Here is a 24,110-nt window from a genome sequence, read left to right as displayed (position 1 = left end):
GGGGAGTGGGTAAACTGTACTACTAGAAAGAGGATGATCCCATCACCCCTTTCCCCTTCCCTGGTCAACAAGTGTAGTCCAAGTGAAGCTCTCCGTTTTTGAAAGCGGTTAACCGAGACGGAAGGCATTCTGGACTCCAAATACTAACAGCTCCATTTCCAAGCCAGGCTGTATGCTCCAGTTCCCAGATCCCGGCCACAGCACCGGAACGCGGAGGTGGACGAGAGAGAAAAAGGATATCCGTGGTGGCTGAGCAGCCAAATTCCGCCTCGCACACCCCTTCGCTCCGCCCCGCCCCCCCACAAAGAGACGCAGCCCGAGCCGCCTACCCGGCGCGCTCCTCCCGGGACACCCGACCGACTCCCGCGCCATCTCCAATTGGCCGTCGGGGGAACGGAAGCCGAAGTAGAGTAGTGAACCCGGAAGTGCTTCACGGCAGGGGCCCGGGCGACTCTTTTGAATGGAATCGGGCTGATTCATCGTGGGTTCGCGCAGCCAGAGCCGGGCCGAGTCTGAACTGTTGCTGCCGCCGCGTCACCGCAAAGGCTAGACAAGGGTCCAGACCGCGACCTCCCACACCGGCCGCCTTCAGGTGAGGCTGAGAAGTCAGGCCCGGCACGTCCGGGGAGGCAGCCGCTCTAGGCCGCCGTCAGCCCCGTGCTTTCCTGAGTCACGTTGCCCAGCCAAGTTGCCACCAGAGGCCAGGGCCCTGAGGGAGGATCTCAGGCTCCCTCGTACTCTTCGCCAGCCTCTCGGAGTCTCTGGCAGGGTCTGGTCTGGATTTAGTCTCCTTCCTTCAACCGTTTCTGCTTTGCCGAATTCAGCATAGCTTTCAACCTCTTCTCCCTATGCAGATACAACCCTGTTTATGACCTCTTTGTGCTGTGTCGATAGTTGCTCCAGCTTTGGAAAACTTAAAAGCAGTCAGGGTAGCAAGGGAGAGAGGATAAAACTTTGCTTTATCACTTGTCCCTTCTGTAGACTTTGACCCTTTCCCTTTGCATGTTAGGTTTTAAATTCCCTACAAACCCCAGAAACCCTCGGAGATGTAATGTCTTCAAAATAAAAGTTATTCTTATTGTGCCTGTAACCTATTTTTTAATGTCGCCCTTTTTGCATAGTGGTTGGTGAATTGATTACATTTACTGCTTTCGGTAATCAGTTGTGTGTTACTTCTTGGAACTTAATTTTCTTGGAAACTCGGCTCGGTGTCTGTCAAAAGAATATGTAGAATTTTCGAAAGTCTACATACAAATCCAATGACTGATTGAAAATTTCTAGAAATCAAAATAATCAAACATTAATGCTTGAAAAATTAGCTCAGAAAATTATGGTTTTAGTGTGAAAATGATTTTTGCTTTTACTGTTTACAAAAGTATGTTCTTAATGATGCTGACTTAATGCGAATAAAGCCAACACTGATAATGTTTAAATAAAAAACTGATCACAGTTTCAGGGGAGATAATTAACATTGTGGTGGCCCTTGACGTAAGGCAACCAAGTAGTTCATTAAAAGTTTACATGTTTTAAACAAATCCCTTGGGTTATTGTGCATTTATAGAGACTAAGATATATAGTGACCTAGAATTAACTACAATTGTGTTTAGTGAAGTGATATTTATTGGAAAGCCTAACTGTTGTCTTGAATTTATCCCAGAACAAAATTAAATCTTGCCAAGAGAAGAAAGTTTTCAGTCTTCAGTCTTGTTTTCCCTCCAAGGTGTTGTAAATACTACATTGCCATTCTAATTGAAAAACTGGATCTTTTTTTTATGAACCTCTGACATGGGTTCATCCCATTTTTATTGCTTAATATCTGTGTTCGGAACCACTTGTCTGAAAATCAGTAACAAGAAGCAATAGTGCTTTTTTGGTTTTTAATTTTATAAGAATGTTCTTTTCATAAGTCCTTGTTCACCTGTGAAAGCCTTACCTGAGTACTCAATGTGAATTCTTGCTCATGAACTTCTCATATACCTTTGTTGCACTCATTTGACATTTTTAATTTTTTTTTTTTTATTTGCAACCATGAATTGAACCCAGGGGCACTTAACTTCTGAGTCACATCTCTAGCCCTTTTTTGTATATTATTTAGAGATAGGATCTTACTGAGTTTCTTAGGGCCTCCCTAAGTTGCTGAGGGTGGCTTCTAATGCCTCTGCCTCCCAAGCCACTGGTATTACAGGCCTGTGCCACCTGGTTGGGCACATTTGACATTTTATATTCTGCTTTATGTTATATTGGTGTCCTCATTTGTAAAACAAGTGAATTGAATTGAATAATCTCTTCCAGTTTTAAGATAATAAAAATAACAGCAACATTTATTGGGTCTGTAGAAATGTTCCAGGCAGTATATTAGATGACTTTGGATTTAATCTGACAATGAACTTGCAAGGTGTTTTATAGGTGAGATCTAGAATCTAGAGAAAGGAAATTGATCCCACAATATAGTGAGTAGGTGGTGAAGCCTGCATTCCACTATAGGTTGAGTGGTTCCAGAGCCTTTATTACTCTACACTGCTCTCTTTACTTTAAATATTTTTATAATGTAAGCGATCATCAATGATAAATTCTTTCAACACAAGCCACTAAATTTCTTGGGTGCACAAGCTAGTACTCAATAAATGTTTTACTTGAATGCTGTAATTAGACACTTAGATATTTTAATTCTATCCTGATTCTTCTAAACTGGGGAATAATCTTGCTTTCCAAATCCTATTTATATAATTAAGTTTAATGTTAACTCTTTCTAATTTTTCTATTAAAAAATGTCAAGAGTGAGAAAAAAGTTTGTAATTACTTTTTACAAATCAGAACAGAGGAATTAGAAATACAGTGAGATCATAAATATGGGGTAGTTTGAAAAGGATTTAACATTAGTCAGGAGAAGTAATAGTATTTAACTGCAGAATGGATTGGGGAGTGAAAAATGAACAATGAATTAGGAAACAGTGATAAGCCTGAATAGGTAAGGATATCATGATTTTGTATTATACACTTTTGAGATACTAGTATCCCTGGTAAAAAAATTTGAAAAGTTAAAAAATCCAAATTAATGTAATTTTGAAGGATTTGCTTTTTAGAGTTATCCATGATTCCATTAATTATCTATAAATATTTAAATAATTTATTTTAAATCTAGTGTGTACATGATTGAACAATATTAAGTTCTATTAGATATTAACTTGAGAGATTAAGAAAAAGTGAGGAGTCATCAACATTTGAAAGTAGTAGTACTTATTTTTGCCAATTAGGAGTCTAAACATAACTGTATATATGATGTTATATTAAGTATAAATACTTTTTCCTATAGTCTTAATATTTTAAATAAAGTTCATCCTATTATGAGTGATCTTTTGGTGGTGCTGGGGATCAAACCCTAAGCCTCTTGTACCCCAGGTACTCTATTACTGAGCTGTGTCCCCAGCCTAAGTCCTCAGCTTTTGATAGGTGTAAAAATCTATACTTTTATATTGTTTTTATGTATAAAAAAATAAAAATGTTCTGTTTTAGGTTGTGGTGTAACACTTTGTGAATGTCTTTGCTAAATTCTGCAAAATGCGAGTTGTTGTTTCCAATATGATTAATTTAGTACTATGAAACATGCCATGTGTTTTGAAACCCATTAATGGTAAACTTTGTGAGGAAGGTGGGTCTTTACTGGTACCTAAGTTTATTGCATACTGGTGGTGCTAATGATAGCAAGCTAATATTCACTGTGTACTTTTTTTTGTCAGAGATTTTGTTAAAAATTTTTCTAAGTCCATTGTCTTCTTTAATCTTCTAAACAACTGTACAAGATACTGTATTTATTTCCCTTTTGTAGATGAGAGAACTGAGGCTGAGAAAGATGAACAGAGCTAATAAGTATTATAGCCAGTATTTTTTTTAATTAATTTTGGTCGTTCAAAATTATTCAATTATTGTTGGTCGTTCAAAACATTACATAGTTCTTGATATATCATATTTCACACTTTGATTCAAGTGGGATATGAATTCCCATTTTTACCCCGTATACAGATTGCAGAATCACATCAGTTGCACATCCATTGATTTACATATTGCCATACTAGTGTCTGTTGTATTCTGCTGCCTTTCCTATCCTCTACTATCCCCCCTCCCCCCTCCCCTCCCCTCTTCTCTCTCTACCCCCTCTACTGTAATTCATTTCTCTCCCTTATATTTTTCCCCCTTTCCCCTCACTTCCTCTTGTATGTAATTTTGTGTACCCCTGAGGGTCTCCTTCCATTTCCATGCAATTTCCCTTCTCTCTCCCTTTCCCTCCCACCTCTCATCCCTGTTAATGTTAATCTTCTTCTCATGCTCTTCGTCCCTACTCTGTTCTTAGTTACTCTCCTTATATCAAAGAAGACATTTGGCATTTCTTTTTAAGGGATTGGCTAGCTTCACTTAGCATAATCTGCTCTAATGCCATCCATTTCCCTGCAAATTCTATGATTTTGTCATTTTTTAATGCAGAGTAATACTCCATTGTGTATAAATGCCACATTTTTTTAATCCATTCGTCTATTGAAGGGCATCTAGGTTGGTTCCACAGTCTTGCTATTGTGAATTGTGCTGTATAGCCAGTATTTGAATCCTGGCATTCTTAATTGCAGAGTCATAGCTCCAGGGAAAATAGTCATTACCATTTCCCATTTGGGTCCATTGGAACTTTTTTAGTTTTTTGCATCTTTAGATCATTTTACAAAAATGCAGAAAGGAAGATAAGGGGATGGTGAAAAACAATTATATTAGAAATGTTAATAAAATTACACACAGCAAATACAAATGTTTATTCTGTTTTTTTGTGTTTTTTTTTTTTTTTTTTTTGTATTTTTGGTACCTAGGATTGAACTCAGGGGTACTTGACCACTGAGCCACATCCCCAGCCCTTTTTTGTACTTTATTTAGAGACAGGGACTCATTGAGTTGCTTAGTGCCTTGCCATTGCTGAGGTTGGCTTTGAACTCAGGATCCTCCTGTCTCAGCCTCCGAGCCACTGGGATTTCAGGTGTGTGCTACCACGCCTGGCTATTTTCCTGATTTTGAAGGTATATGTATATCTGAAGGCAACATTCTTTGAATGTAATTAACTGCTCATCAGTCATTATGTATAAAACCTGGAACATAGCTGTCTGGTAAAGATCAGTTCTGTGTTCAGATACATCTCTAGTGTTTAGAGTAACTGCTCAGTGCTAGTGTGATTGCCTAGCATGTGATTGCTTGCATGTGTATGCCTTGGGTTTAATCCCCAACACTACCAAAAAAACCCCACAAAAGTTCATATACATCTCTGGTAGCCCTTAGCTTATTAATTCTGGTTTTTCTTCTTACACTTGCTTTACTTTGTGTGTGTGCTAGGGTGGGGGGTATGAAATATACACCACATAAAATTTACCATGTTAATTATTTTTTGTACAGTTTGGTGGCAATAAGTGTGTTTGCATTGTTGAATTGCCACCATCCATAACCACCATCATCACTACTATCCACCACCTCTAGACAACTCATAAGGTTGTTCAGTAGAGAATAGCCATCATCTTTGCTCTGTAACTGCAACATTTTTTTTTTTTAGATTTATAAACACCAGATAGAATTAGTCCAGTGACTTTTTTTTTCTACATTATTTCTTATTTATTCACCTTTGTGTACACTTCAGCGTTTGTCCATGCATAAACTGGCAGAATGACAAAAGACCACTGAATACATTACCTGTCTTTTTAGCAAAACAGGGGCTTACTGCAAAATAGTATGTTGTGAACTCCTTGTTGGATGACTGACTAGATAAGACTGTTATTTTTTTCTTTTATGTTCTTAGAAATCTATTTTTGAGGGGAAATTCACATAAGATTAACTATTTTAAAGTGAGTAGTTTAGTATCATTTAGTTCATTCACCATGTTGTACAATTACAACCTCAATTTAGTTTCAGAACACTTCTATCATTCCTGATAAAATTCTGTATCCATTAAGTAGTTTCTCCATTTTCCTCTTTTCTCCTAAAACCACCATTCTGCGTTTTGTCTCTGTGGATTTATTGAATATTTTATGTAAGTGGGATTACATGATAAATGACCTTTTATGCCTGTCTTTTTACACACAGCAGAATGTTAAACTTGTTGTAACAAGTTGTAACATGTATTGATTGGTATTTCATTCCTTTCTATAGTGGAATAATATTCCATGTATTCTATTGTATGTATGTAGTAGAATTTGCTTTCCATTGGTCCTTTGGTGCACATTTGGATTATAAGCATCTTTTTTCCCTTCTGTGTTGGGAACCTAACCAAAGATCTTGAGCATGCCAGTAAATACTATACTTCTGACTTTACATCCCCAGCCCTGTTTCCACCTTTTGGCTATTTAGAATAGTATTGCTATAAACACACATGTACCTGTACTTGTTTTAAGGACCTATTTTCAGTTCTTTGGGGTATATATTCCTAGGAGTGGAATTGGTCTGTCATATGATAACTCTGTGTTTTAACTTTTGAAAGAACTCTCAAATTGTTCCAGCACTTTTTTGGTTCTTAAGTTTGAGAAAATTTATCTAGGATATTGCCTTCTTAAGATGCATGCCGTTTGAGCTTTACATCCTTGATTCTTGATTGAGAGTGGTTTGGTAATATTTGGATACTTTTTTTTTTTTTTTTTAATAGTATTTGGGATTGAACCCATGGCACTTTACTGCTGAACTATATCCCTGGACCTTTCTAATTTTAATTTTGAGACAGATTTTTGCTAACTTGTCCAGGCTGGCCTTAAATTTACAGTCCTCCTGCCTAAGCCTCCGTGTCTCTGGCTTATAGGCTGTGCCTTCATGTTTGGTTTTTTGGAGATATTTTTGATTATCATGACTGTGTGGTCACTACTGTCATATAGTGTGTAGAGAGCCAATGATGCTACCAATCATCCTGTAATTATGCAAGACAGTTCTTAACAACAAAGAAGTACTGGAATGTCAGTACTGGAATGTCAGTACTTCTGGTTTTTCTTCTTACACTTGCTTTACTTTGTGTGTGTGCTACGGTGTGGGGTATGAAATATACATCACATAAAATTTATCACGTTAATTATTTTTTGTACAATTTTGTGGCAATAAGTGTGTTTGCATTGTTGAATTGTCACCATCCATAACCACCATCACCACTACCATCCATTTTATTTTTTAAAATATTTACTTTTTAGGTGTAGATGGACACAACACAATGCCTTTATTTTTATGTGGTGCTGAGGATCGAACCCAGGTCCTGCCTGTGCTAGGTGAGCGCTCTATCACTGAGCCACAATCCTAGCCCCACCATTCATTTTATTGTCATTAGTGGAAACTTGAGTGCTTTTAAGCTGTTTCTTTGCCTTCAGTTTGTGTTTCTTTAATAATTATGAACCTTTTTCTCTGTTAATTCTCTTCCCATTGCCATTATGGGTGGAAAATGAAAAATTTTAAATTCTCAGCTGTGTTCAGTGAAACCTAAAAGATTACAAAATGGTGTCTTTAGTCTTTCATTTTTTTAAAAAAGATGAATCAATGGTTTGGGCAAGCAGAACTAAAGGATGATTCAGTGCTATAATTTGTTTCACTGTTGCCTTATTTTATATAGTTCTTACTATTTCATTTTCTCTTTATTTTAAACTTTTTGGGCATGGTCATGAATAATTAAATAGTGAATGAATTCCAAGAATGCTGAATAGCAAATTTTCAAAGTATAAGAAAAATGACATCACTAAGTTCCCATAATACATCATAGATTTGTAGTGTGTAATTAACATGTTAATTGCATGATCGAATTAATTTTGTTCTGTTTAAAAATATAAATTTTGTTCTTTGAAAGACCGCCAGAAAGACTAAAAGCCATAAAATGTCAGTTCCTAAAGTTAATACACCAAAATGAAATATACAAACAATTTGGATGCAGGGTTAATCACTGTGCTCTGTAGCTGCTTGGGATAATGAATCATTCCATGCTCTCAGGAAGTGATGATTAAACAATTTTAGGGCTGGGGATATAACTTAATGTTGAATGCTTGCTCAGCATGCATGAGGCCCTGGGTTCTGTGCCTAGCACAAGGGGAATAAATTATTTTCATTTCATTTTTAGGAATTTTGCTTCTTTAAAAGATTTTGGTATAAAAATATCCTCCTTAATTCTCAAAATAATTGTATCTTCTTTTCTTTTTTTAGGAGAGAAAGAAAATAAATACTTGGGAAAAATTATACCTGCCAGAATTAGCAAGAGTTTGAATTAAGAAGAAATTTGTCAAACCTAAGAAATTATAGCTTAACACCTTAAGAGTTATAGTTACTGAACAGGTGAGGTTTAAGAATGTATTTTCTTTTAAGTATTGCAGGATATGATAAATACTATGAAAATGTGTTATTTTTACCTGACATTAAATTATGAATATGTGATAGATAATCAGATTTTAAAAAGTAGTATTATTTGAAATATTGATCAATATGTTTCATTTCCAGATGTTCATATTTTTATTAAATATGGTCATCCTCCCTTAAATGTTTTAATATGCTGATTTTTTTTCTTGTTTGTTGAGACATCTAATTTTTCTCAAAACACAAATTTGACCTGCCAGATTTTCTTTCCCTCTGCTCCCCACATGGCTCATTTCTATTCATAGCATCTGGAGTCTGTGTAAAGTCTTCAGAAACAACATAGGAGGAATAGACAAACTGAACACATCTGGGAATCAACTTTGGCCTATATTGAATATATTTATTCTAAAGTTCATTGTATTTTTCTTTCCAGTAGTTCTTTAATTTTATAAACTTGAAATAATCCAAAAGAATTTCCTTCTTCTTTGGTAATATATTCTAGAGAAAATGTTTTTCATATTTTAAAATATGCAGAATTTTTTTTTCTTGTCTGCAGGCTTTCAAAAGTGCTACACATTGTTTAGTATGGTGGCACATTCCTGTAATCTCAGCTACTCTGGAGCCTGAGGCAGGAGGATCCCAAGTTCAAGCCCATCTTGGGCAACTTAGTGAGACCCTATCTCAAAGTAAAATTTTATAAAAAGGGCTGGAGCTGTTGCTGAGTGTTTGCCTACACCTGTGACGTTGCCCTGGGTTCAATCCATAGTACTATACACACACAAACACAAAAGTGCTATGAATTGAATGCTATATTTGAATTGAGGAATTTTAATGAGAATTTAATGGAGATTTTATTGGTAAATGTTATTGGGGGGACAAATTAAAGTTATAAAGAGGAAATTTTGTCTCGACTATCAAGTTTTCTTGACTTTTCAGTTTTGAAAATGAATTTATCTGTTCTGAATCTCACAAACATGCTCAATGGAACAAGCCAGACACAAAAGTATATATGATTCCGGTTATGTGAAATTAAAAACAAGAGAACTAGGGACGGGGGTTTTGGCTCAGTGGTAGAGCACTTGCCTCGCATGTGTGAGGCCCTGGGTTCTATCCTCAACACCACATATAAATAAACAAAAGTATTGTGTCCACCTACAACTTTAAAAAATATTAAAAAAACAAAACTTAAACAAAAAAATGAGAAGTAATCTGTGTTGAACTAATCTGCTGAAGTTGGAATCCTACCTTTGCAGAGTGATAAAGACTGGAAGGGGGCTTGAGAAACATTTCTGAAGTTTGGTAATGTTCTGTTTCTTTATCTAGATAATAGTTATGTGAGTGTATATATTTTGTAAAGAGTCCAGGGTTGTACCATTTGTGAACCTTTCTATGTGTGGAATTTATGAACAAAGTTTGCAATATTATCATTGTTAAATTAGCAAAATTAAATTGTTACTATTCAACAAACATGATTAGGTGGAAATATAAAGATCATAAGTACATTATTGAGTTTTAGTTTATATGGTAGTTCCAACTAATAGAACATGGAAAAATGACTAATCCCTTAGCACTTAATTTGAAGTATAATTTATAGTAAGACCATTTTATAAAGCAAACACTTAAGAAGAAAAGGAATTTTAACCCATTATAGCAGTTTTCAAGCAGAAAAATTCTTTATTTTCTTTTTCTAAGAACTTATTGTACTACTACTAATTTTTGTCTTTAAAAAAATATATTTTTTTTTTTTTTTTTTTTTTTTTTTTTTTGCAGGCCTGAAAATTAAATCTAGGTCTCCTTTTTTTTTTTTTTTTGTATACCAGGGGTTGAGCCTGGGCTGTTTAACCTTTTTTTTTTTTTTTAATTTAGAGAAAGGGTCTTGCTAAGTTGCTTGGGACTTTGCTAAGTTGCTGAGGCTGGCTTTGAACTCACAATCCTCCTGTCTCAGCCTACTAGCTGCTCAGATTAGAGGTGTACACCACTGTGCCCAGCTCCAAGGCCTTTTAAAAAATAATTTGAAAAAAGAAGATGTATAAATGATGGAAATTAGTTACTGTAATAAAATGTTATTTAGGCCAAGTTTATGCAGATACACCATAGCTATTAAATAACTATGAAAAATCAGTAGTAAATCCTTTTTTTTTTAGTATCTATTTTTTAGTTTTAGGTGGACACAATATCTTTATTTTATTTTATTTTTTATGTGGTGCTGAGGATCGAACCCAGTGCCTCACACATGCCAGGTGAGCGCACTACCACTTGAGCTACATCCCGAGCCCCAGCAGTAAATCTTGATTCAGCAGTGTAGCTATCAGTAAAATTATTTTCTTCCAAAGGTGTTTTTCTTATAGAGTTTTCAAAAAGACTCTACAACCAAAAAAATAATTAAATAAAAATAATAATAATAATGACTTCTATTTGTGTATTCGACATTGGATAACACTTGCAGTTTCTTTATTTCTTCTGTTAATTTTTCAAGTATAGACTTGAGAAAGCTTATCTTCTATATTCTAAACATTGGAAATAAGTCAGATTGATATTTCAAAATTAATATTCTTTGTATCAATTAACTTTGAATTCAGCAGCTGGATTTCCTTAGTGAAAAAGATGTACATCACTACAACATTTGAAATAACAGAAAATATCTATTTAGGTTCTAGAACACTATCTTAATGCACTTAATGTTTACTCTTTAGTATTTCTTTTAGTATAATGAGTTCATTTTAAAAAGCCTTTGATGCTAATTCAGAGATCCATAATCTGCTCACAATGTCTTTCACATGTAGTTTTGATGATAACTGACAAGCTGTAAGTTAATTAGCACAGAACTTACTAATGAGGATGTTAAAATTTAATTTAAAAGTGAAGATTTTTATTTGTACACTCTGGACAAATTGAAGGAAATTCAATCATACATATGATAAGCATTTCAGGCACTTTTTCCTCCTTCAGGTACTTTATTAGATAACAATAAGAAAATATAATTAACTTAATGATAGCAAAGTTTTGAAAGTATGCTAAGATTGCTTGTCTTTAAAACTGGGGATAACCCAAAACCAAAGCAGTGAAATAAGGTCTGTTAATTAGCATGGAAGACAGCTTCTTGAATTAATATGTGGTGTTAATTAACAGGAAGTCTGATGTTGTGTTGTAATTACCACCAATATTTTTGACATACTGAGTGACTGAAGGTGAATTATATAGATAGCAATTGAGCAAACACTTTTGTGCTTAGAAACGTTTTCCTTTGTTTCTGTTTTCTAGAAATATGGACAGACTTCTTAGACTTGGAGGAGGTATGCCTGGACTGGGCCAGGTTAGTATACAGAATTTGATTTCTTTGTGTGTAAACTATAAGCTTTTCTGTAGTTATTCAAAGGGAAAGAAACTACTTTAAAGACAATCACTCAAGAGGTAACTTAATGGTAAGATTACCTTATTAGTGGCTGCTGTATTGCAACACTATAACAAGTGGGAAACTTTTTTACTCATTTAGTGTAATTTTCTCCTGGGAATAAGAATTTTCTCTGTTTTGTTTAAAATTTAGGGATATGTGAGATTATAAATTTGCCTTTTAGTAAAAAAGAACTCAAAACATCTTATTTCCAAATTTACATTGTAAACTTTAGATGTGACACATGAAAAAGTGAACATGGTATACTACCAGTACTAGACAATTGACCCATAGACTGTTTGTATGCAGAGTCTTAACACTGAAAAATTCCTGCTGTTCCTTATTATACCTAGATGAATTGATGAGTAATATCTCTTTTTTCCTTTAAATTTCATATATATATATGATTTCTTTTACATTTCATCAAGTAAGTTTTTATATGATCATCTATTTTGTTCCATACTATTAGGAAAATGGCCTGTAGATAGATTTCTATCTCAGGATATTCTGTCCTTAGTTAAAGAAGACTTTCCTAGTTTAAGTTCTGATTATCTTTCTGCTCTTCCATTTCCCTAATGTTAATTGACAGAAAAAATGATAGTATTGTTCCTTTTCTGAGACTTTTAAGTAATTATGGTTTTATGACCAAATGTTAGAAATGTTTATAACATAACGTTATAGTCCTTTTAGTTACCAACTTTCTCTCCTTTCTGTATCACTAATTGATGACTTTGTCTTCCTTCATTCCAAGTGAGGTATATTTACTGTAAGAAACAATTTTATTTGAGACTTAATGAAATTTTCTGTTTTAGAATCACTTGTACAGAATCTTTGATTAGGTCTGGTCATCTTTCATCTTTAGAAAGACGAAATCTTTTTGTGAGTCTATATTCTGTGCTTGAATAGACTTCAGTTATATTGTTTACTTTTGTTAGTTTAAATATTCCCCCCCCCCTTTTTTTTTTTTTTTTGCTGTCAGCCAATTTCTTCATGAGTCTTCATTTTTGTAACCCATTCTTTGGCACATAAAAATGTCAGACATGAGCTGAAGTGGCATGTAGATACTGCAAATTTACCTTCAAATTATAGATAAAGACAATGCTTTTAGAAAAATTCTTAACAGAAGATGCAGCATATTTAAATAACCAAATAACTTTCCTTAAGTATTAAATGCAATAAATTATAAATGTATGCTGGAAAATCCTGGACATGAAGTAATGGCTACAGATTAAGTGATATTGTAACTGGATGACCATTGCAAATCTTTGTTATTAAATGGAAAACGAAATGGTTGTTCCATAAGTTTTTATCAGTTTCTGATTATTTTAATTAGCCCTTATAATCCTTAGTTTGTATTCTTATTGAAACTTACAAATATGTTGCTTAAGAATCTGTCATTTCATGTATGTATTTCATCTCCCCAATTAGATGACAAGCTCTCAAAAGAATAATTTGTGGAATTCTTATATTTGTGGTATCTCCCTTATCAAAAATAGATAATCAATTTTTTCCCTAAAATTTGATTTTACTCTTGTAGGACTAACTTGACAAATAGTTTTACTTCTGTAACATGAAATGTTAAGTGTATTGTTTTTGAATAAACAGAAACGAAATATTAAGTATATTGTTAATAAGTCAAAGATCTTTATTTTATTTTGGTGATGGTGATTGATCACAGGCTTCATAATGCTCTATCATAGACCCCCTAGCTCTTAAGAACTCAAAGATCTTTGAATTACTAATAGCTTTTTTTTTTTTTTTTTCCATTAGGTAAAGTGTAACAAACAATTGTAGTAGAAAAGGAGACACAGGTTGCTCTAACTCTTCAAAAATCAGTGGGCAATGTTATTGTCTTGCCATTTAAAGGAAAAGGTAAAACTGTCACACGTAGGAACAAGTTGCCTGTCAGAGTCTCCCACACCTGTAATCCTAGCGAATTGGGAGGCTGAGGCAGGAGGATTGCAAGTTCAAGACCATCCTCAGCAACTTGGAGAGGCCTTAAGCAACTTAATGAGACCCTGTCTCAAAATAAAAAATAAAAAGGGTCAGGGATATAGTTCAGTGTTTAAGTGCCCCTGGGTTCAATCTCCAGTACCAAAAGATAATAGCAACAACAGCAAAAACATTAGAAACAAGTGAAGAGCTGGGGGTGTATGTAGCTCAGTGGTATGGCACTTGCTTAGCATGCACAAGGCCCTAGGTTTAATCTCCAATACCAGGAAAATAAAAATGGGATTAAGTTAGTTGCTAAATTTGCAGGTATTTCCCTTTCCCATTGTTGTCCTCTTTTTTTATATTTGGAGACAGTGTCTTACACTGTGTTGCCCATGCCTCCTTAGTAGTTTTGATACTCCCCCACTCTTCTCTATTCTTTCGGTAATCAGCTTACAGAACTCAAAGAAGGTGCTGTGCTTATGATTACAGTTTCAGCCAAATAAAAAAGATCCAGAACATGGAAGATGTTGGGGGGAAATGCAGAGCTTCTCTGCCTTTTCCTTTTATAAGGGTCTGTTGCACTCTCTGAACATCCATGTGTTCACCAGTCAGTTATTCAACCATCATGCCTGACTCTTTAGGTGGCCCCATTAAAACATGGGACAAGATAGAATAGGTAAGGGCCTCATATGATTTCTTTGAGAGTTCCTTGTGGTTATTTAACTGTAAGAGAGTTGAATAGCCTTTTGTACCATTTCAGGAATTATTTCCTTGATGAAAGTACAAGATGCATACAAGATGCATGTACATTATGTGAGTAAATGGAATCATTATCTGTATGAATAACCTAAGTTTGAGGAGTGAAATGTACAAGGCTGTTTTTTTTTTAATAATAATAGTTGCTACAGTCACTACTTGATAAGCTTAAAAACATTTGTTTCATGTCATTTGGGAATTCTGCAGTATAGTTCTCCAGGTAATCAGGAGATAACATTAGGCTTTGCAAATTAAAGATTTCGTCCTCCACAAAATTGCCCTTACCTCAGATACCAGCAGCATTTGAGATGTCTTCATGCCATCCACAGTTTTGACTAACAGGCTATAAATTTGTAGGTGAACCCTCTCCTACTCTTTTGATGATCAAGAACTAAAATAAAGTGCTGTGCTTATGATTACAGTTTCAGCCAAATATAAAAGATCCAAAACCCAGAAGGTCTGGGGGGAAATGCAGAGCTTCTCTGCCTTTTCTTTCTGTTCTCAGAGTCTGTTGCCCTCTCTAAACATGGATGTGTTCACTAGTCAGGAAGCACCACCTGCTTTTTTTTTTTTTTTTTTTTTTTTTTTTTTAAGAGAGAGTGGAGAGAGAGAGAGAGAATTTTTTTTTTTTAATATTTATTTTTTAGTTTTTCGGCAGGCACATCTTTGTTTGTATGTGGTGCTGAGGATCGAACCCGGGCCGCACGCATGCCAGGCGAGCGCGCTACCGCTTGAGCCACATCCCCAGCCCAGCACCACCTGCTTTTGTGGAGCCTTAGTATCCAAAGTTTTTTTGGTTTTGTACCAAGGATTGAACTGGGGGGGAGGGGGATGGGTGGCATCCGACCACTGAAGGGCATTCTCAGCCCTAGTTTGTATTTTATTTAGAGACTGGGTCTCACTCAGTTGCCTAGCCCCTGGTTTTGATAAGGTTGGCTTTGAACTTGCAAACCTCCTGCCTCAGCCTCCCAAGCCACTAGGATTACAGGTGTGCACCACCATGCCCAGCTTAGTATTCAAAGTTTTTATTGGGACCTAATTACATGGGCAGGGCTGATTAAATCATTGACTGTGAAGGAGGTCAGTATCCAGATTTTTTTTCTCTCCTAAGAAATTGGATCTGTTTCAGGCCTTTAAATCACTAACCACCTCCATCCTGAGCCACCTAAGGGCCCGGAGGGAATCATTGTTATTAGCATAACAAACATACCATTATTAAGGAAATTCCAAAGGTTTTTGAGGTCTTGGGCCCAGTACCCAGAGTAAGGATTGGATAATTTTTACCACAAAAACTTTTGCTTTTAGTCGTGACTCCATTATTTGTGTGGAAGTCATTCAGTATCTTTTTGAAATTTTCTTACGCAAGCGCTCTGCCACTAAGCCACAACCCCAACCCTCTTTCTTTCTTTCTTTTTTTTTTCCAAAGTACCAGAGATTGAACCCAGAGGCACTTTACCACTAAGCTACATCTTCAGCCCTTTTTAATTTTTATTTAGAGACAGGGTCTCATTAAGTTGCTTAGGGCCTTGCTAATTTCCTGAGGCTGGCTTTGAACTTGGAACTTGGGTTCCTCCTGCCTCAGCCTCCCATGTTACCGAGATTATAGGCTTGTATCACCATGTCTAGTTTGTTTGAATTTTTCTTATGTCCTCATTTGGTGCTTGCTTGCTCATTGATTGATTGATTGACTTTAGGATTGGGGATTGAGCCTCCTGCATGGTGGAAAAACACTACCACCAAGCACAGCTAGTTTAATACCTTTAATATAACGCAGTGATATGGTAAGAAGACATTTGGGATCTTCTCTTTGTGCTAATTTGTCACATTTATTTTAAATGGAGGAATTAATAAAATACAGAAATATCAGCATTATAATCATAGTTGATACTGATACAATTTCATTGTACTTGAGGTTACTTGGCCTTGATTGTTTTATTTGGGCACTATTATTGGGCCAGAAGATAAAATGGAACTTAAATAATCAAAGTCTGTATTCATTCTGGTCTCTTGGTTTTCTTTGAAAAGGAGGTGGCCTGTCTCTTTTCCAGTGTTAATCCTTTCATATCCTCTAGTCCTATCCTCATAAAACCTTGCTTATCTCCACTGATCCTTGCCTAAAATAATAAAACTCCAGGGCACCCTGCTTGTCAGAAGAGTGCTGTCATTGATAGAGAGAAACACAAATTTATAACCACATTTGTGTCTTTCCGCAGGGTCAGAATTTATTGACTAATGATAAATTCACAGGGTACACCACTTTCATCAGTGGCAGTTCACTGAATACTTGTGGGTCACCTGATAGTCATAAGCCTGACAATCACAGGTTCTTTTATTCTAGTCTTAATCTATAATATCTATAACAAGTCCTGCACCATACTTTACACAACTACATATATAGGTTACAGAAAGGCTAAGAAAGTGTTCAGAAGGCTGAACTAAGCCAACAGCAAGAGAGTAGGTATGGATTCAGAGTCACTATAGGTGGTCTGATAAGATTATGAACCAGCCAGCTAAAGAACTTATTCAGGACTTCAGGGCATAGACCTGTCAAAGCAAAGGAAATTGTTCTAGTCCAAGGTTTAGATCTTGGACAGTTTTACAGTGTTAGCTTAGAGTGGGACCTTGATGATTGTTACATGCAAGAGTAACCACACTTTGCAAATGATCAAGGACAGAAATTTAGAGGTTTCTTGCTATAGGGATTTTTCTGGACAAGACTTGTGATGAGTGACCAGGTGATGGGGTCAATATGCTGCTATGTCTAGTCTTGGTATGCCTCTCCTTTTATGGGTCCCAAGGGATTGCATCATTTGATGGATCTGGTTTTTCCTATATGAGTTTGATATGCCCATGTATCCATGTGCTTCTGATTAATTTGATAAGTGGGTGATCATTCTTACTAGCATGGTGATTTATCAGTTCATACCTTGCAGTTGTTTCTGGCAGATGGTGGTGATTTTCTTATATAAACAAGGTGTGGAATAATTCCACCTCAGTCCTTAAACTCAAAATGGAGTGACTTAAAGCAAACTAGTGCTTTGCAAAATGTAGTAACAAAAGTTTAGGCACAGTCTGAAAACTGTTTTATACATATCATGGAGTAACTCAGCACAGCCTGCTTTCCACACTTTCATTAAATTTTTTTTTTCCTATTTATTTCTAGGTATCTTGCAATAACTTAAACTCATACACTACTTCCTTACCTCCATTCACTCTCATGAAACTACTCCTCTTTTTTTTTCTAGTTAATGGTGTTTTGTTTTTTAAATTGTTGGTACTATTGTTAAATGCTGACCCCACAACTTCTGCAATAGGTGGCACATAGTTTCATAGCTGTCCAAGTAGACACTGGAAATTTATCATGAAGTTGTACATCTGTTGCTGACATTAGGACCACTCCAGCTTCCCCAGTAAGTGTGGCCAAAAGAAATTGGGACACTTCATAATCACAGAGTACAAATCCTGGAGCTAGGAAATACATCTCAACCAAGCAACAGTAAATCTCACTGCATACACAACTGTTTCACTTGAGCCCTAAAGTTCTCCAAATCAAATACTCAAGGAGACAAAAGTTCCAAATCTAAAACAAGGACCCAAGGAGGAATAGAGGGGGACCTCAGGTTGAACCACTTAGCTTCTATGAACATAACATAAAGAGAAGTTCTAAAAATATAAGTACCCACAAAATGACACGTATAGAAAAGAGGTAAGAAATTCATCCCAATTGATTCTCAAGTCTAAGACCTCCCAAATCATGAAGAAACAATTTCAAAATTCACAATTCCATAATAAAGATCCTACTGATAATGATGTGGACAAAATCCCAGAGAAGGATTATAAAAATATGATTAAGGTTTGATGAACTAAAAAAAGATATAAGGAAGGAATTAAGAGAGAAAAATACAGGAGATGATGAAAGACTCCTTTAATAAAGAAATAGAAACAATGAAAAGACACCAAGCAGAACTCCTAGAAATCAAAGAAATAATTAAATTAAAAATTCATCACTAATAGATTGGACTACATAGTGCATAGAAAACAGAACTTCAGTCCTGGAAGATAGTGTGTATAATCTTGAGTACACAGAATCCAATAAAGGGGAAAATTATAGAATGTGCAGAATACACAAAAACTCTGGAAGAACATTAAAAGGCCAAACTTGAATCAGTGAGTTTAAGAGAGAGCCTACAGAATGGGAGCACATTTTTACCACATGTACATCAGAGCACTAATCTCTAGGATATATAAAGAACTCAAAAAATGTAACACCAAAAAACCAAATAACCCAATCAATAAACGGGCCAATGAACTGAACAGACGCTTCTCGGAAGATGATATACAATCAATCAACAAATATATGAAAAAAATGTTTCTCTAGCAATTAGAGAAATGCAAATCAAAACTACTCTAAGATTTCATCTCACTATAGTCAGAATGGCAGCTATTAAGAATACAAACAACAATAAGTGTTGGCGAGGACGTGGGGTAAAAGGCACACTCATACATTGCTGGTGGAACTGCAAATTGGTACAACCAATCTGGAAAGCCGTATGAAGATTCCTTAGAAAACTGGGAATGGAACCGCCATTTGACCCAGCTATTCTACTCCTCTGTTTATACCCAAAGGACTTAAAAACAGCATACTACAGTGAAGCAGCCACATCAATGTTTATAGCAGCTCAATTAACAATAGCTAAATTGTGGCACCAACCTAGATGCCCTTCAGTAGATGAATGGATAAAGAAACTATGGCATATACACACACACACACACACACACACACACATATACACACACAATGGGATATTACTCAGCATTAAAAGAGAATAAAACTATGACATTTGCAGGTAAATGGATGAAGTTGGTGAATATCATGCTTAGTAAAATAAGCCAATCCCAAAAAACCCAAAGATCAGATGTTTTCTCTGATAATGTGGATGCTGATGCATAATGGGGGTGGGAAGGGGAGCATGGGAGGAATGGAGGAACTTTAGATGGGGCAAAGGGGAGGGAGGGAGCATGGGGGTAAGAAAGATGGTGGAATAAGATGGACATTAGAGACATGAAAAATTGTATTCTTTATGTGTACTATGAGTTGAAATGCATTCGGCTGTCATGTATAACAAATTAGAATAAATAAATAAATTTAAAATTTAGAATAAAAAATTCTTCCAAGCCACAAGAAATTCTACAGTAACCAGCCTTGTTCTTAACACCTTCAGGGCCTAGAGTAAGAGTACAAATATGGTAACATAAACTCTATGTTTAAATACTTAATTTAAAGTCAAACATCTGTTAAAAGTGAGTTTATGACCATTCTTTTATCATGAAAATATTTCTTTCTCATGCTTAAAGTGGTTTTATGTGAGATGTGAAAAATTATATTTCTGTGTTGAAAGTCATCAAAATATAAAAACAACCCCAATCTCTAATTTTATGTGTATAGAAAATTAGGAGTGAAAATTTCCATAGATAAGGCATGTATAACTTATATTTATGTTGAGTCTCTGTAACTTATTTTCCCTTCATTCCCATATTCATTAGGCTGTTATACTTAAGATTTTCACATCCTTTTGAATGTTATTGATAGCAATACCAAATTGTACCACCTTTCTTGAGTCATTAAAATTTCAATTTGGAGAAAGTGCTCTGCAGAATCAGAAGCAACAACATGCAGATTTTGAAGTGAACTACAAATGAATCAAAATGATGTCAGTATATGAGAAAAACAATCATAGAAAAATGCATGAAATATTTAATCCCATCATATACATACATTTGCATCACTCATGATTTTTTTCTTTGAAATTAATATCCACCTCATACTTTCTTTCTTTCATTGCCCATTGGAACATTTCAGTGTTAGAACATTAAAAGGAAAACAAACAAACCTGAGAATCATTGAGATAAGAGAAAATGGATATATAGACTAAAGCTAAAAACAACATTTTTAATGAGATAGTTACAGAAAACTTCCCATATCAGAAATGAGTCTCCTCCTCTTTTACTGTGTTGAAATTATTCAGATTGCCATGTCTGTTGGCCTACTTTTAGTTCTTAATTGGACATTAGTATTTCATACTATCTTAAAACATTTTCTTCCATTTGTTTTTATCATCCTTCTTTTTCCCAATTCTTTATTATGATGGGCTATACCTCCGGAACAACTCTAAAAGTTTTTTTTTGTGATACCACATTTTTAAATTTAGTACTTGAATAATGGTAGGATAAAATAATTAAATCTGTCCACAGTCTTTTTTTTTTTTTTGTACCAGGGATTGAACTCAGAGGCACTCAAGTGCTGAGCTACATCCCCAGCCCTATTTTGTATTTTATTTAGAGAAAGGGACTCAGTTGCTTAGTACCTCGCTTTTGCTGAGGCTGGGTTTGAACTCGCAGTCCTCCTGCCTCAGCCCCTGGAGCTGCTGGGATTACGGGTGTGCCACAGTGCCCAGCTTGTCTACAGTCGTCTTAATCTTCAGTATAATTTATCTGTAGTATGAAGCAGAAAGAGATGTTTTGTTAGTATTATTAAACTATGCAAAATAACTTTAAACTTTAAATATTTTTTAAATTTATTTTTTAAAGTGCTTAGAAATTTGAAATTACTAAAAAGTGTGAGATGATTGCATTAGAAACATATATTGCTGTAGTGTGGCTTTTCATTGTCTTAACTACCCCATCCTAAATTGTGGCAGCAAAATTAGTTCTAAAAAGAGAAAAAATGGAACCCAAGAGGTGAGACTGGTCTTAACATAGTCTCTAGCTTCTGAAAGTTTCTGTTTTAAGTTTCTGGGTCTGTTTTAGTGTTGGAAATTAGTCAAGGTAAGTTTAAAAGTAAATATTAATAATATTTGTCACCTTGTCTTCAATTTTAATTTGCTAGGGCAGTAGTTCGAGTTTCTGTGCACTGGGTGTTAGGCTGTAGGGAATACCAAGATGAACAAGAACTTTAGTACTTAACCTAGGATCTTTACATTCAAGTAGATGCACAAGCAATTGTTTTAAGTGCCTGGCACACATTAACTACTTTTAGTGTAAAGTAGTGATCATTGTGAAGAAAATGACATAACCTGTAAGGTTTAAGGCAGAGTCAGAAATCATGATTTTTATGTGAAAAACCCTAGGGACTTTTTTTGTTGTTGTTCTTCAATTTTAAGATGCACAGTGTAGGCCAAATTGAACACATGTGCAGCAAGCCTATATATGTATTGCCTGTAAGTTGTCAGGGTGGGTTTTTTGGCATTACTGAAGATTGAACCCAAGGCTTCATGCATGCTAGGCAAGTGCTTTATCACTGAGCTATATCCCTAGCCCTTTAATTTGTTTGTTTTCTTATGGTGCTAGGGATTGAACCCAGGGCTTTATGCATGTGAGACAAGCACTCTACCAACTGAGCTATATCCCCAGTGCTTTTTAAATTTTATTTTATTTATTTATTTTTTTAATATTTATTTTTTAGTTGTAGTTGGACATAATACCTTTTTAAAAATTTATTTGCTTTTATATGGTGCTGAGGATTGAACCCAGGGCCTCGCCTGCGCTAGGTGACAAGTGCTCTACTACTGAGCCATAACCCCAGCCCTTTTATTTTGAACAAGGTCTTCCTAAATTGCCAGGCTGGCCTGCAATTTGTGGTCCTCCTGCCTTAGCCTCCTGAGGAGCTAGTATTATAGGTGTATGCCAACACACCTGACTTCAGTTATGTTTTAAATGGCCAAAATATAGAACTTTATAGTCTATGATGTAAATATTATATCTCAAGATACAAAAATATGGGAGAAATACTGTGGGAGAATGATGAGAAATGGCTTTCTGAATGTGATGAGATAAAACATTTTAAGGAATTATTTTAATGGCTACATTTAAAAAATAATACCATGAATCAAATATGACATTTTCTTTGGTATAACCCCTATATCTCATAGTAAATGGGTTTTATGTATATTAACTACTATTCATTATTGTAGTTTCTTATTGTTAGATCTTGGGGTAGAAATGTTTCAGTTATTTGTCTTAGTTTTAGTCCATTGTTTTGAAGAAAGTACTAATTTAACATGAGAAAAATTACTGGAGTAAATGAAAAAATAATACCGTTTTCATGGATTAGTATTCTTACTGCCACCTATCAGTTCTTTTCAATTAATAATAAATTTAATGTAGTTCCAATAAAAATATCAACCAGAATTTCATGGAATTGAACTACTTTAAAAATTCATATAGGAGGACTGGGTTGTGGCTCAGTGGTAGAGTGCTTGCCTAGCATGTGTGAGGCACTGGGTTTGATTCCCCAGCACCACATAAAAAAAACCAAACAAAAAGTCCCCCAAACAGCAAAGAAATTCCAAAAAGAAAAAAGAAATTTGCTTTGATTTCAAAGTAAATTTTAATGTTGTGTGATTCGAGTAGTGTTATATTGTTAGAGACAGGTAGATCTATATGATTGAATAGAAAGTCCAGAAATAAACCCGTGCATATGTGGAATTTGATTTATCATATAGGTGGTATTAAAACTTAATAAAGAACTAGGGGTAGAGCTCATTAGTAGAACACTTGCCTTGAATGTACAAGGCCCTAAGTGGGATCCCCTAACTCTGCAACCAAGTCAAATGAATCAATCAGTAAATGAAGCTTAGTGGTGAAGGAAATGGCCTATTTATTAAATGTTGCTGAAGTAAGTGGCTTTCAATATGGGGAAGGCTAGAATCAGATCTCATATTTTATGCTATCCACAAAAATGTATACCAAATGGGGTAAACATCTCCCTATGAAATCAAACTTTACAAATGTGGAAGATATATATACCCATTAGGATGGCTACTACCAACAAAACAAAACAAATGTTGATAAGGATTAGAGAAATTGAAAACCTTGTGCATTAATAGTGTGTCGGTGTAAAAGAACTATTGCAAAAAAAAGTATAATGTTTCCTCAGAAGATTAAACATAGAATTACTGTGTGATCCAACGTTTCTAGTTCTGGATGTAGGTCCAGAAGATTTGAGAGCAGAGACTCCAGCATTTGTACACTATGTTTCCTTGGCAACATTATTCATAATAGCCAAAAAGTGCATGCCACCCAAATGCTCATCCATGGATGAATAAATAAATAAAATGTGGCATATACATATAATGAAATAGTATTCAGCTTTGATAGAATGAAATTTGGACACAAGCTACAACATGAGTAAATCTAGAAGATATTACGCTAAGTGAAATGAGCTAAACATAGAAGGACAAGTATTGCATGTTTCTGTGAAAGTACCTAGAGCAGGCAGATTAAAAGAGATAAAGTAGTATGGTAGTTGCAAGGGTCTGGAGGGAGGAGAGAATGGGGATTTTAATAGGTACAGAGTTTTAGAAGTTCTGGAAATAGATTAGTGGTGAGAATTGCACAATAATGTGAACATACCTAATACCATTGAACTGTCACTTTAAAATAGGTTGAAATGGTAAATTTATGTTGCGTTTTTTACCACAAGAAAGAATAAAAATTCAGTTACCATATCTTTAAAATGAATTTAATAATACTTTCCTTACATGGTCTTTAGGATTAATTAAACTAATGTCAATATGTTAAGCACACACTATAGATACTCTTCCCTACTCCAATTTTGTTTGAAGAAAATGTCTTTATGACTTCAGGATAGAAAGCATAACTCAAAAGATTCATAATTTGACTTGTATTAGTAATATAA

General features: G+C 35.1%; 1 protein-coding gene across 1 annotated transcript in view; it reads left to right on the top strand.

Moving 5' to 3' along the window:
• Positions 1-377: 377 nt before the first annotated feature.
• The window catches only part of Psmd14 (proteasome 26S subunit, non-ATPase 14), a 109,962-nt gene continuing 86,229 nt past the window's right edge, over positions 378-24,110 (top strand). Inside the window, exons 1-3 of the mRNA XM_076866311.2 lie at positions 378-592; positions 8,185-8,313; positions 11,593-11,644. Coding sequence (XP_076722426.1) covers positions 11,597-11,644 — 48 coding nt within the window. The 5' untranslated portion in view covers positions 378-592; positions 8,185-8,313; positions 11,593-11,596. The remainder of the gene's footprint in view (positions 593-8,184; positions 8,314-11,592; positions 11,645-24,110) is intronic.

The sequence above is a fragment of the Callospermophilus lateralis genome, chromosome 9 (assembly GCF_048772815.1).
Source record: "Callospermophilus lateralis isolate mCalLat2 chromosome 9, mCalLat2.hap1, whole genome shotgun sequence".
Classification (NCBI taxonomy): domain Eukaryota; kingdom Metazoa; phylum Chordata; class Mammalia; order Rodentia; family Sciuridae; genus Callospermophilus; species Callospermophilus lateralis.
Note: the sequence above shows the minus strand (reverse complement) of the source record. Positions and strands in the feature narration are given on the sequence as shown.